A 14993-nucleotide genomic window follows, 5' to 3' on the forward strand; every position below is an offset into this window, starting at 1 on the left:
CTGAGTTTTGACCTGATACAATCAAAGCACCAAACACGGTGTTTGCTTTGTGAGATTTGCATGGCTGCCAGATTTGCCTATGCTCTGCAGTGTAAAATGTGCTGGTCCTCTGGGTTTCTCACTTCTCTGTCTGTGAAGAACCAAGTTTGGGCCTCCTGGGAAAGGAGAATCTGTGAAATCCCTGCCCTGGGGTAGAGCATTAACCCCAACACGAACAGAAGCCGGCTGAAGTGGCAACAGGGGCTGCCCATGCAGAGCTGATGCTGGTGGGGCAGGAATGGGACTGATGAGTCTGGAGATTTGTTAGAGAGAAGGAAATGCAGTGGGAGAAGGGAAGGAGACACCTACAAGGGGATGAGGACACTTGTGATGGGAGGAAAGGCAGAGGGAAAGAGCAATGGTTGATATCAAATAGATCGCATTGCCCCACTGTGTGGGGGAGATCTTCTATGGTGTCCCCTGCTCTGTAGATTTTGCTGCTTATGTACTCACTCTCTGAACACGCTGAGTGCTTTTGGCTGCTGGTGTTTTCGGATGCTTTGCAGCATGGTGACAGCTCTGAGCAGTAAAACAAGACAGGAATGTGACTGCTGTCATGTGCTGGAGCCACGCTGTAGTAGTGAACTGAGGTGAAGCTGGGGTTGGGTGACACAGGAGGGGAAGGATTTCCTGGAGAGGAAAATCACCTGGCCAGTCCTCTGGAAACTGTGAGCGTGCGCTGCTGGAACTCTCCAGGCTGTGCTGTGTTCTGCACTGAAACTCAGCTGCAGTACCAATGAAGGCAATGGCAACTGTGCTGCCAAGTGGCATAAGGCAGAGAAGCAGGCCAGTAGCAATCTATTTTCAAGCAGACAAGTGCCACAAAGTCATTTGTCATTTCTCCAGAACGCTCGGGTAGGTGTGCTTGAGAGCACTGTGCTGTCTCCTATGCACCATATGTGCAGAAAGAGATTAATTCCCAGGTTAGCAAGATGAGAGCTGTGATGAGACAGAAGCCTGAGTCAGGCGCAGTGGGAGAGGCGAACGTCACAGGCTGCAGCCGTCCTCAGGTTCCTGTTGAGTTCTGAATGGAGCTGGAGTGAGGGAGACTTTTGTTGTTCTTTTAGTTAGAGAAGCACAGAGGTTTGGAAAAACATGAACTTCAGAAGCAAAGAAATGGCACTTTTTGGCTTTATTCTTAGCGATGGCTGTCCTGAGGATCTGCAGCACTCTCATCCCAGCTCCCCTGTAAGCACTGCAGAAAACAAACACCAGCAAAGTGTGCTGTGAGGCTGCAACCCAGCAGTAACTCTGATGCCTTCAGTGCAGCTCTGGAGTCACACACACTGTGAGAGCAGACAACTGAAGGTAACCCAAATGGAGCCATTCAGTGGAGCACAAATCCGAGGACCTGAGTCCTAAAGAGTGTGCTCTGCTGCTGCAGACCTCCCCACATGGCACATTCTGAGCATCTTCCTTCATGCTGAGCACCACTGCAGTGTATTCCCCCAGCACGGCGCTGGGGCTGCAGTGTGCAGTGGTGTGTGCAGACATCCCTGCGTCCTCATGTGCACTGCTCCTCTGTCTCTTGGTTACACAGAGCTGCTGTTCTGTGCACCCAGTGGGATTTCAGCAGGGCTCTGCAGGCCAGGATCTGTTCTTTCCATTTCCCAGAAGCAACAACGAGCACCGTTCTGTGCTTCCCCAAGCAACTGCTCTTAGAAAGCTGACATGTAGTGGAATGACTGTGTATGAAACCTGTAGTATGAAATGAAGCATCAGAAAAAGCAAGCTGTTACTTCCCGACCTGTGTTCACATGCTGTACATTCAGCATTCCCCTTCCCTTCTCTCCTCCCTTAATTTCCCTTCACCTGCCCAAACATAAATCCTCCAGGCCAAGGCCTGTGCTACCTGTTGTGCTGCACACAATGCGTGCCACCAGCAACAAAACAAGCACAGTGATGGTAACCCTGCAGTCTGGGACCTCTACCATGCAAAGCAGCTACATGGAGAGGGCTGGGGCAAAGCTGGGATGATAGTGGCAGTGCTGGGGCAGAACTGGGATGGCTGTAGCTGTGCTGGGACAGAGCTGGGATGGCAATAGCCTCTCCTTCCAGGTGATGGAGGAGACAGTGCTGGCTGCTGAAATAGCACCAAGGAATTGTAGGTTACAGCTTTCTACAATAGCTTAACTGGAAACAAAACAGCAAGGAAAGGCTGGGATGAGATACCCAAGTTAAATGTGGAAAGAGCTGCTGGATGTTTGCTGTAGCAGCCAGGCCCGACGTCCTAAAATAAAACCCAAAGTTATTTCATTAAAGCCCGTGATGCTGAACACAGGGTACTCTGTGAGAGTGTAAATGCCAGGTGGTGCATTAAGTAAATAAAGCAGCCCTGCTGTGGGCATCGTTTCCCCAGCAGCCAGCCGTGACCAGCACACAGGACAAGTGCCCATGTGAATCCCTGCCATGTGATGCTCTGACACCGGCTGGGAGGGCAGTGCAGGCTTTCCTCCGGCGTTATCACGGTGTTGATAAGGGTCAGCTGTTGCACGTGGCTTATTTGCATGGGTTGGCAGCCACCCATAAGTCATCTGGTTTGGATCAAGAAAAGAAACTGAAAAGCTTCCTGGGTGCTATCAGTTATGTTTCAGGATACATTAACTATTAAGAGCACTTTTATTTTGCCATTAACTAGCATGCTGTACAACATTTGGAGTCAATATCACCAGCACCACATGAATGAGAACAGCCAGTAGCCACTTACCTGCTTTGAGCTTCCTAGTTTTACTGTCACTAAGTGGCATTAAACTTCATTTCACATAATTTGCATCAATTTGCTTATGTGTCAGAATTAACGTGCTATTGTGTCTGAAGAGTGAATCAGCCTAACGAACAGCAGGCTCAGCGCAGATCCACTGCGGCTTCTGGCTACTTAAAATTCAGCAGCCAGAGTCTGCCTGCTTCTCTGTGCTGCTGCCAGCTGGGAAATGCAAATGGAAGGCCAGTGCTGTCCTGGGAAAGAACCAGACAAAAAGTGTCACTTGGAGCTGCTGCAAATGGAAACTCCCCTGGTTTTTTCCTTTTCCTTTTCCTTTTTTCTTTCTTTTTTTTTTTTTTCTTGAGAAGTTTCAGTCTAAGTGATACATTAATACACCCTACATATAAACCTGGAAAGCTATTGTAGCAGCAATGTTATCTGCTTTATCTGCTTGCTCAGGTACAGGACACAAGAAAACTGAAGTGTGATCCCTAGGATTTAAATCACAGAATCACAGAATGGCCAGGGTTGGAAGGGACCTCAAGGATCAGGAATCTCCAACCCCCTGCCACGTGCAGGGCCACCAACCTCCACATTCAATACCAGACCAGGCTGCCCAGGGCCCCATCCAACCTGCCCTTGAACACCTCCAGGGACGGGGCATCCACAACATCTCTGGGCAGCTGTTCCAGCACCTCACCACTCTCTCTGTAAAGAATTTCCCCCTGACATCCAACCTAAATCTTCCCTCCCTCAACTTAAAACCATTTCCCCTTGTCCTGCTGTTATCTACCCTTTCCAAGAGTTGATTCCCTTCCTGTTTGTAGGCTCCCTTTAGGTACTGAAAGGCTGCCATGAGGTCACCCCGCAGCCTTCTTTTCTCCATGCTGAACAAGCCCAGCTCCCTCAGCCTGTCCTCATAGGGGAGGTGCTCCAGTCCCCTGATCATCTTCGTGGCTCTCCTCTGGACCCTCTCCAACAGCTCCCTGTCTTTCTTGTACTGCTGGCTCATGTTCAGTTTTTCATCCATCAGGATGATTACACTGCCAAAGTGTTTTGTTTGACACTGCCCGTAACTTTCAGCAGCTTTAACAATTTCACCTTAAACTCATCAATGCAAATGGGATGTTTGACAGCTGGTTTCTAGCTGTTTTCTTTGGCCACTGGACAGGGGAGAGCAGCTCTGCAGGACTTCCCAGCCCAGTGTGTGGGCAGATGGCTCTGCAGGCCCATGGGCAGTGTTACTTTCTGGACAGGGGTGGATCAGAGCTCTGGGCAGATCGAAGCATAGCACAGCTGATAAATGAAAGGGAGGCTTTGGCAGAGCTCCTGGGCTGTGAGCGTCCTGTCTGGAGCCATCAACTGCATCCTGCCAGGTCAGGCATGGTGTGCAGGTGACAGTGCTAATTGTGGGCCTCACTCAAGGATGCAGGAGGATGGCCACCCTTCTCTTAGGAGTCCACAAACGGCCATTCAGCATTTATCCTTTGCTGTTATACCTTGCTGAAAGGCTTGTTTCCATCAGAATGCTCCCAGTAGGTGCAAAATAAGGGCTTTATTTAAAGGAAATAGTTGCTCATATCTAACGAAACAAGTGGTAGCAGTGTTATTTTTGTATGTGTGTGACTAACAAATGCTATCTTGGGCCAAAGCTGTGGGCTCTGCTGTTACAGTGGTGTTTTCTGGAGGCTCTTCTATGCAACATGTGACGTGGGTGAGATCCAAGCTGGAGCTGTGCAAATGCAGGCATAGAACTGAATGTTGGACCATTGCTGCAGGCAACCCTGTGGTAGGGAAAGGGCAACTGGAAATTGCCCCATTTTGATCAAACATAAAACTGGTGCTATTTAGAGTTGTTTCGGTCTCACAAATAGATGTTGAATATGAGTAAAGATACTCAGTGATCCTTATGGGTTCCTTCCAGCTGGGAATACTCTGTGATTCTTTGATAAAACTGTACTAGGGCAATCAACAGAAAATACAGGACAAAGCCTTCTGTTGGCCAGTGATACAATAACTAATCCAGAATTTTCCCTTCTTCTTTATTTTCCTGTCTAGAACTCTTTTATTAATCTAATGGGAAAAAAAAGAAGAGCTATTTAGTTTGCCGACATGAAAATACCACACTTGATTACGCATTTCATTGTCTGATAAAAGCAACATTAGCATTAGAGATAATTACGTGCCATAACAGTTCATCTCATTATCAGCAGCAGCTGAGTTTGCAGGCAGCTTCAAAGACTCTTTTTTCTCAGAAATCCTCATCTGTGCTGAATTTTTCAGCCTTGTTACAGAGAAGTCTAGAAACGGTGGCTGCTTTTTAATGCTACATTGTCTAACATGGGATATAAGCTGTGTCTTGTCTCCTTGATCCCTTTCTTCTGTAGTAGACCAGCACAGTGACTGCACGCACACATACCCGTATATTTACATCTATTCCATCTGTTTAGATGGCAGTTCAATAGGATTCTGTTAACACAGAGTTCTGTTACTCCTGAAGTGATTTTCTCCTGGGGGTGTGTTGGAGATTTTCCATCTTTAATGTCACAGACTTTTATAAAATTCTTTATAAGGTTTTGGATCAGGCTGGATGTGGCTCTGGGCAGCCTGGTCTGCTGGTTGGTGACCCTGCACGTAGCAAGGGGTTGAAACAAGATGAGCATTGTGGTCCTTTTCAACCCAGGCCATTCTGTGATTCCATGATTCTTTGATTCTATGATTCAGACACTGAGCTTTTGTTTTAATTATCATAAAATTACAGTTGTTTCCTTCAACCTCAGCAGTACAGAAACGTGAATAAAATAGGTACCACAATAACGCTACGAGGTGAGCTTTTAAATAGCAAACATTGAAAAGGCTAACACATAATTTAATCCAATACCTTCCAAAACAATGATGATTTTCTCTCCACCTCTTGTGTGGAAATAGTCACAGAAAAAGTGAAGTTGAAGTGTGTCAGGGTGTGCCTTGCTTTGAGTTCTTCTGTGTTAAGAGCCCAGGGGGCAGAGACTGTTCTAGGGATCAAAGTGCTCCCAATGAAGCTTCTGGACAGACACTCATCATCTATTAAAACTCATGCCAAGTTTCCCAAGAGGAGGCTCCCCATCACGGGCTGTTCTTATAAAATGGAAGGCATGCTGTCTGCGAGGAACTTTACTGCCTGTGCCATCACACATTTACAGTAGTGTTCATGGGATGTGAGTGATGTTACTTCCGTGGTCTCCTTTCATCCACATCTTCCTGTGTCCTCTGGCTGTTCTCTCCACTTGTATGGCAGCCCTGTCAGCTTCCCTTATGCCTGGTAATAACACTTTTGGCAAAGATTGTTAATCCTGGAAATTGTTTGTAGACTTGCTGATACATTAGCACGCAGTGAACACTTTCCAGCAGTAAGAATTTAAGATCTAATGGTGTTTTTCTCCCTCTTAGTGGTTTTATATTTGCATCAATTACAGCTGCCATCCACCTCAAACCCCAGTCTGAGTGCTCAGGAAACATTTGTACACCCATAAAAACTCAGAAGATCAGAGCATCTTCCCCAAACTATTCATCTCTATCTGCAAGCAAAAACAATCCTTTTAGTCCTTCAGCAAATGGCACATGCTCCAATCTCACTAAAATCAGCAGTGCTGAGGGCATCCCAAACAATGGGGCCACTCTCCTTGCTCCTCCCTGTGGAAACACCCATCTCCATTGCATTTCTGATAACTGCTGCTTTGTTGGCAGAGCTCTAACGAAACACATATCCTCAGTGGGCAACTGCAATTCCAAAAGACAGCTCTGTGATCAGCAGTTACTGCTCAGCTTTATCATTTACATTCCTAAAATACAAAGTATTCTCTATAAATGCTGTTTGTGAGGCAGAATGGGGACACCGAGAGGTAATGAACACCCTTTGAGGTCAGTGCAAGACAGGATGTAAACCTTCCCAAGGGTTCATTCAACCAGTGCTCGTGGTTCTGCAGACATTTGGTTGCAGAAGTGCTGGAGTACCAAGGGAGTTGTACTAATACCCTTTGGCCTGGGTTGTGAGTGAGGACCAGTGGAGGCTGTGTTTGCATCATTGCAAAGCCTTGGAACAGAGGTGTGCAGAAATCTCTGGTAGAACTATGAAAGCTCACACTGAGAAGGCAAACTGAATTTGCCTTGGAGATGCCTTATCATGTTTTGAAGTTTTGTTTGGATGGCTTGGAGTTTCCTGCTTATTAGAAGCTACCTGTCTGCTCCTTTTTGATGGACTGGAGTCCCCTGTGGATTCACTGGTTATCCACACAGACCTTTGGGAGCACAAAAAGTGAACCCAACTCAGAGGCCACACAGGCGCCCATAGCCCACTTCAAAATCTGAAGCTCTGTCCGGCTCCAGTTTTTACGCCTTTAAATCCGCTCTGATTTATGCTGGTATAAAAGAATCTTCCTTTGTTTGCTGACAAACACATAAATGTCATAGGAAACACAGATGTTGTAATGAATTTTCTAATTGGATGTGAGTGCTTGTTCTTAAATGGATAATAAATACAGCTTAAATGATCTGTTTGATCACAGCTCAGAACTGCCCTAAGAACACAACCTAAAATACAGCTGGGGTAGATATGTGTGTCAAACAGAAGCAGGATGCTCACAAGACAAATGATCTGCTGCTGATACTGATTCTTAGCACAAGAGAAAAATAATCTTTCCCCTCCAAGGTTGCTGAAAACAAATCTAGATTGCAGGAAAGCATTGCTGGGAGCCCTACAGAACGTGGGCTGAAGCTCACAGGATATACCCCTTGTTTCTTTTTGCCTCTCCTCCTAATTTTGTTCTAGCTGCTAGCTGAGACAGAATCATCAAAATGAAGCAAAAGTATGCGTTCAAGCTCTTGAGCCATTTACCATGAGATAGAGGTAATCCTGAGATTCACAGAAGCATTAAAATAGCAACAAGAAAGTGACACCAGTGCTGAGGATCGCTTTAGAAGTAAGGAAGCAGATGGGAGGCCAGTAGAACAGAAACGTAGAGCTGTCTCATCTTGCAAATACACCTCCCTGGACAATGGCTCAGACAGTTCAAGCAGCCAAACAATTCACAGAGTTTTAATCCCCTATTATAACTAAGGGTGAGATATATGCTTTTAGCCTGGGAAAGGTGATAAAAATATATATAGGTTTACTGTAAAGATGAGATTTCTGCCTGCTTCTCTTCTGATCGTTAGTAATTATTCTTTTTTACAGCCTCTGGCCTCTCCTCTTCTCCATCTACCCCAACACAAGTGACCAAGCAGTCCACGTTTCCTCTTGAATCCTATAAGCATGAGCCTGAGAGACTAGAAACACGGATTCACTGTTCTTCTCCTCCGGACACAGGGCAGAGATTTTCTTTGCCTCCATCCCAAAGTGCAGCCAAGCCTCCTATAATGACACCATCTCTCTGTGCTACCTCAAAACCAGTAAGTAGAGCTTGTGTCCACTTCTCCACCGGGAAATGTACAGTGGTGTGTGTAAAATTGTTTCTCATACTACAAGCTAGGACTGGTGCGTCCATCCTGTGGAATGGAATGAGAACAATTTCATGTGCCTTACACCCCAGGCTTGTGTCAGCTCTCAGCGTTCAGCTGGCAAGGCATTAGGAATCCAGAGGTGGGAGCTCTTCTTGTGAGTTAACCAAATAGCAATCAGTTCTTGCATTGAGCTCAACTGAGCTTTGCAGTGGCTGCACAGTTCTGCACGCATTGCTGAGATGCCGCTTTAGAGAAGGATACAGTTTTATTTAGGATTGTCTTTTATATCCCTTGAAAGGAGCAGATGAGAAGGCTAGCAGCCAAGGAGAGCAGATCAAAAAGAAATTCACAGCGTGAGCTGCAGGGTTTTGAGTTCCTGCTGCCTCAGAAGTCTGAGATCAATGGGACAACTGCAGTCTAATGGCACTGGTTGCTGTGACTCTGTCTGCCCCAGCTCACAGTACAGAAGGGTGGAACTACCCGGGTATTTAAGCAGACCCCAGGTAGTAGCAGCGTCTTTGTAGGAGTGGTTTCTTTAGCTCCTGGGAATGCAGGAACTCAGCAGTTCCAGGAAAACGTGAATTCTAACCTCTGATATTCTCCTCTGCAACATCTGCACTGCATGTCTTTGTCCTGGACTTGAGCAAGGCCTTTGACATGGTCCCCCACCACATCCTTATCTCCAAATTGGAGGGATGTGGATTTGATGGGACCACTCGATGGATAAGAAACTGGTTGAAAGGCCGCATTCAGAGGATGGTCATCAATGGCTCTGTGTCCAGGTGGAGGCCAGAGAGAGGTGTCCCCCAGGGGTCTGTCTTGGGACCGGTGCTCTTTAACATCTTTATCAATGACATCGATGATGGAATCGAGTGAACCCTCAGCATATTTGCTGATGACACAAAGCTGAGCGGTGCGGTCGACACGGTGGAAGGAAGGGATGCCATTCAGAAGGACCTTGAGAGGCTAGAAAGGTGGGCCTGGGTGAACTTGGAGATTCATGATCCTTGAGGTCCTTTCCAGCCCTGGCCATTCTGTGATTCTGTGATTCTGTCTTCCCTCCCCTCCTCTGGCGAGCCTCAGCCTCACAGTAACCACTGTTCTCTTCTGTGCTCTTCTGCCTTCTGGATACGCTAAGCCAGCAGTCCCACATTTCCTCCTTTGAGTCCTGCACCTCCACAGGAATGGCTGCAGCCATTACACTGTGTGTGTCTGGGTGCTGTGACCATTTGGTCTTATAAATAATAGACATTTTCACTCATTGCTCATTATGGCTTGTTGTATCCAAAGCCAGCTTTGCTGTTCTAGACTAAGGAAGCCAGGCTCCTTTCAAAATAAACACCTTCCTATTCTGCCACTAGGCGAAAGTAAAGAATTAAAAATACTGAATAATACCAATCTTACACTCATAGTTAGGAACTCCAGCAGTAACCTTCCTCCAGACCATTCGCTGCCTTTCCATGTAAGGAGCAGGCTTGGATGCACAAGTTATGAAATTCAGGGGCTTGCAGGACACAGGAATGTTTGTGGTAGGCTTCAGTCTGTTGGTCATATCCTTGGCGTGTGAATGTGGTTTCTATTCAGCTGCTACCCAGGGGTCTGTTGTATCTGCTGGAACAGCGACTGAAACACAGATCTAATTTTTTATTTGTTTTTAATGATTTGCTGCTTGGGACAATAAAGAAACAGAATTCTTGGCAAGTATTTATCAGCTGTAGTGGTTCTGTGCCTGCACAAGATAGTCTGGATGGAAACTCAATATATTGTACTCAATTATCTCCTATTCAACAGATGCAGAAAAACATATATAAGACACATAGGATGTACAACACCTGACTTTCTTTGTTCTGTATACTTTGCTTTTGTACTCTTTGTTTTATATCTATCTCATTTATAAGAGTGAGTGCACAGGGTGGCAGTGAATCATTAGGTTTTCATTTCACTAAGTTATTTCCCTTACAAATGTGACAACACCCTGAATACTGCATTTTAGACATTTCAGTTATTCTGAGTCATGGGTTAAATATTTGTTTTCCCAGTGAAGATGTCATAAACAGATCGAGGTCCATTTCTTGCTTACTTAGATAGCTCTTTCTTGGCATAATGATTCCAAAAATTTTAAAAGCATTATAAATTATAGGATGAGTGGTTTCACAGTGGGCACTGTGAGATGTTCACTTTAATGACAGAGCAGCTCTTATGTTAACAATTGAAAGGAGAGGTTGACTCTTATCTACAAGGGCTCTGTCAACTCAAATCTCATTACATTGTTTAATTAGTGATGATAATGTGTGTGATCCTAAAACTATTATCAATGATTCATGACTGTGGAATATACTGCAACAGCAAAGAGGAACTCTTGGAGCCAGAGCTGGAAGTACTGCTGAAAAAAACCCAACAAATGAGCCAATGGATGAGTATAGGAATGTGTAGCACCAGGGCTTGGAACTCAGCCCATTTTTACATCCACCTGCATTTGAAGCTGATTGTGTACTTGCTTTTTATACGCTTGAGGCTGTGGCACAGAACGGTAGAATCTGCTAAAAAACAGAGAAGAATAAAGATATTTGTTTCCCAGCAGATGTAACCATCACTTTTGTGTTTTGGTAGCACTCAGTGTGTATCTTGCTGTGATTTTTAACCCTTTTATTCAGATAAGGGGAATAAAAAGCAGGAGACAGGCCCTGGCAGAGGGAGACACTGCTTCCACAAGGAGCATCTCAATGCACTGTGTGTACCTCAGCAGATAACACCATGCTAATGGGTGCCTGCAGTAATCACTCAGGCCTGGATTTATCCTGCCTAACTTTAGAAACCTATCTGAGCTGCTTACGTTGGTTGCCTCTGTATCTCAGAGAGGATAAATGGGTTCTTCAGAGGATTGGTCAGCACTCTGCCTCGCTCACAACTGCGGGACTCCGGGTGCCGCATTTCTGACCACGGTGTTTCTGCTGGGTGCCCAAAGCAGATGTGTGAGGCTGGGTCAGGCCATGGCAGCAGCTCTCGTGGGTGTCCAATGGCTGCGGAGGTATTCCTGGTGGTTGAGTTAGGAGCTCAGAATGAGAAATCAGCTGATAAGAGATCAAAGCTACTCCAGAAGATTAGTGTGCCCCACATGAAATAGGGAAGGAGTGACTCGATTTTTTGCTGCACAGTTCATGACTTTGTACTTCGGCCTTGTGTTGTTTGGACTGTGTAACCTTCAGGCTGTTAAGTGGTGAATGATAACTCCCCTCTGAAGCAACATTACTAACCATGAAAGGAATGCAGAGAGGTTGCAAATTCAGTAACCAACATGTTCTCCCTGTTTCCGCTTTGCCCTGTTTTGAAGAGGAATGCAGTGTGTTGAGCTCAGTGTGCTTGCATCCTTCTCACTTTGTCCTTTCTTCTTCCACTGACACGTAAGGCACCATGAAAATAGCAGTATTCTGCCTCCTGCAAACACGTGCATTTTTGTGGTACATCATTTCCTGGCCTTCATGAGTTTCCTCTTTCTCTGCATGAGGAGTCATACTTACAGAAGCAGAACATACTTACAAACAACCTCTTCTACCTGGTGAACCACTGCTCTCTAACAGGAGCCTAATAATTTCCCAGCAATTTCTTACAAAGAGAGCATCTCATGCAGAAGACAGTCTGACACATACACTGAGCTTGTGTCAGCACATCCTCCTCAAGCCACACGTGTAGGACACAGGAGAAACTGGAAGATACAGTTGGCATCCATTTTACACAGTCAGTGTTACTCAGCTCCTGGAACAGAAGTACAGTCTGCAGCCAGGCCTCTCCCTTCCAGTGGCAGAAACACAGAGGTAAAGAGAAAATGGTTTCTGCAGCTACCTGCTTGTTCAGCAGCAGCATTTCCCTGTGAGGCTATTCGTGCTGTTTCTCAGCCAGAATGTAGTAAACTCAAAAACAGGGCTGTTAACTTGTTTGGCGTGAAAGACTCTTACATCACACCCTGCTGCTGGCAGGCAGCCTGGGAACCAGGATATGTGCAGCAGGTCCTCCCATCTGGCTCTCTCCAAAAAGCCATGGCACCTATCAGAGCGCCGTGATCAGCCTGGCTGATAAAAGAGATTTAAATCTGATGAAGAGAACTGAAAATGCTCTTTGATTCTGATGTTGTCTTAAAAAAAAAAACACAACAAAACAAAACAAAACAAACAAAAAAAACCAACAAAAACCACAGGCTGGGAGAAATGGAATCCAGTCTGCAAATGTGCAAGAACTCTTTATTTCAGCATTCGTGTGGTTTAAGGAAGTAAATGAGTGCCAAGGCATTACTCTGATTCAGCTTTGATTTATACCACAGTAAACTGATCACGGAACCCAGAGCCAGCAAGGCTGTCATTTACCAGTGAGAAAGCTCTGGCAGTGTTGCTGTGTCCAGACTAGTTCTAAGTGCTTTAATACCAGCACTCCTTCTGGGAGATGTTCTCTAATAGATCCTCTGGGCTCCAACAAGCCAGCTGGGTTGCAACATTCTCCCTAATGCAGCTGCTGCTGTCCGTGTAAAAGTGCATTTAATGTAAAAATGGAAAATACTTGTCCAGCAGTTGGTATGTGATTAGTTGCAAACCTAGTAAATCAACAGCTTTGTGATTATGTATCATTCAATCACTTAACAGTTACACACCATATTAATAGAAAAAATGTCCTGAGCCCACCTGATTTGTTTTATCTGCTTTGACAGAGTGTCAGGATGGCTCCACTGAGCAGACTTCACATCATTGAAAGTCCATAGTAAGATTCAGTGGGAAGTAAAACCTAAATGAGCAAGTAAACTTGCTTGGAAATGAAGAGACCCATTCTACTAATATTCTGTTCTGTCCCTTTACCTCCTCCCTATTAGTCTTATTCTTTTACCACATTTGGCATTTTTATTCCTATTTAAAATACGCAACAGGCACCTTGCTAATAATTTTATATTGGTTAATTTGCCTTTTCTAGAATTACTTACTTATTTTAGGAGGAAAAAAATAGAGTTACAACCTGCTGTAATGCCAGTTTCCGGATGTAATTGTAATTGTATTCTGGTCGCAGCATTCGGATTCTTGGCAATCAATCATAGGATGTAGAGAATTCATATTGCGTAATTTCTTTGCCCTGAGGAAATGCATGTCTGTCTGCTTGTGGCTTTTTCAGCAGAGCGATTTATGCAGCTACCTATGGGTGCACCTTGTGCTGAATTTATCTTAACAGCATAAACTCCTCCGATTCCTGTTCCTGCCAGTCCTAGAGCCCAAGGAGAAAGACCAGGATGAAAGGATGAGCAGCCAAAATGCTGAGTCCCATCAATTCCCAGCTGCTCTGGCAGTGCTTGTATGACTAAGTAGCTAAGACAATTAAAACCAGAGCACTGTGTGTTTCTTCTGTGGTACACCTTGGTACCAAACTCATGACCCCAGAATCCTGAATGGGGAGTTTCTGGTTAGAAGTTGAAAGCAAAGTTACCTTTATCACCCCATGTCCTGCACTATGCATGGTAGTACTACTCTTCTATTAACAGCGAGCTCTGTTTGTGATCACAGCCTGAAACCTAATTTCTGATTTAAGGCACAGGTTCAGTGTAATAGAGCATTGCTGCCAGTTTCTTACCAAGTATTTCTCAGGAAAACAATGATGTACCACGTGTGCTTGTGCACAAAGCAGCAGAAAATATAAACCGAAGTCTTTCAGAAGAGAGCTCTGCATGCACTCTTCTGAAACTTCTCTGTTGCACCATTCCTTCTCATGTATTCAGGTGGGTGGAAAATACAGCTATAGGAAGGAAGAAATGCTACACAGGCTGGGATCCTTAAGAGGGAACTCTATGAATTCCTCATCTATCTCCATCTCTCTCAGCTCAGTTTCGTCCATATTGTATTGTTAGATACACAATCTTTAACAGCCAGCAGAGCTTTACAGAATGTAAATCCCCGGCTGATACCCAAAGGTCACAGATTACACAAAGCAGCGATATCCTCTTCTCTTCTCCCCACAGCCTTACCCCTTCCTCTGTTTGGATGAAACAAAATGCTGAAGTTAGGAGATAAAAGGGGGACATCTTGAGTAACCCTGCCTTCCATTTATACGGTAGTGTCACTGTCAGCCTGTACATAAGGAGAGCAACACGACTGCAGAAACACAGCTCGTGTCTGTGGTTCTTTTTCTTTTAAGATAACAATCAACCAAGTTTGGCCATTTGAAAGTCAGCTGCATGGGCTGCTGACTCAGAGGAGGACCAGATACCATCTTGGCAGCAGCTTGGAAAAATGTTTCCATTGTGCTCCCGAAATGAATGCAAAATATTTATTCCTTGAGCTTGTTCCCAACAGCATTCTTAGCAGGCACTGAGGGCAGGGCCGTGTGGATGACATTTTTAGGAAGACAGTAATGATTTGTGCAGTGCCCGAGGTATGAATAATCGTGTTTTATGATTAACAAAGAACAGAAGTCCTACAGCACGGGGCGAGTAAGCTGAAGTGTAGAAAGGTGAAGTAATGGAGTGTAGGATGACAGAATTACTGCGTCTCCTGCTGTGGAAGGGATCCCTGAGGATCACAGAGCCTAACTCCTGAACAGACCATAGAAAAGGTGAGAGGCACAAGGCCAGCAGGGTGAGGAGGCAGCAGAGGTACAGAGTGGAGATACTTGGTTGGCCTTCTCGCATGTGTAAGGTTGTGGACAATTGCCAGTGCCGAGGTCAGCACCTCTGGTGTTTGAGCTTATTCTCCAGCACAATTTTTGCCCATAGCTGCACAGCGCGTCTGTCTGTGGCACGCAGAAATCC

The 14993-nt window shown here is 45.3% G+C and overlaps 1 protein-coding gene across 4 annotated transcripts in view; it reads left to right on the forward strand.

The window, feature by feature from the left end:
* PRKAG2 (protein kinase AMP-activated non-catalytic subunit gamma 2) overlaps nt 1–14993 on the forward strand; it is a 183169-nt gene that overhangs the window by 117792 nt on the left and 50384 nt on the right. For all 4 annotated transcript variants that reach the window (XM_042816533.1, XM_042816532.1, XM_042816535.1 and 1 more), the window contains one exon: nt 7953–8167. In XM_042816533.1, coding sequence (XP_042672467.1) covers nt 7953–8167 — 215 coding nt within the window. The remainder of the gene's footprint in view (nt 1–7952; nt 8168–14993) is intronic.

This window comes from Centrocercus urophasianus, unplaced genomic scaffold (assembly GCF_019232065.1).
Source record: "Centrocercus urophasianus isolate 14NV4802_14NV808 unplaced genomic scaffold, USGS_Curo_1.0 seq_16, whole genome shotgun sequence".
Lineage (NCBI taxonomy): Eukaryota > Metazoa > Chordata > Aves > Galliformes > Phasianidae > Centrocercus > Centrocercus urophasianus.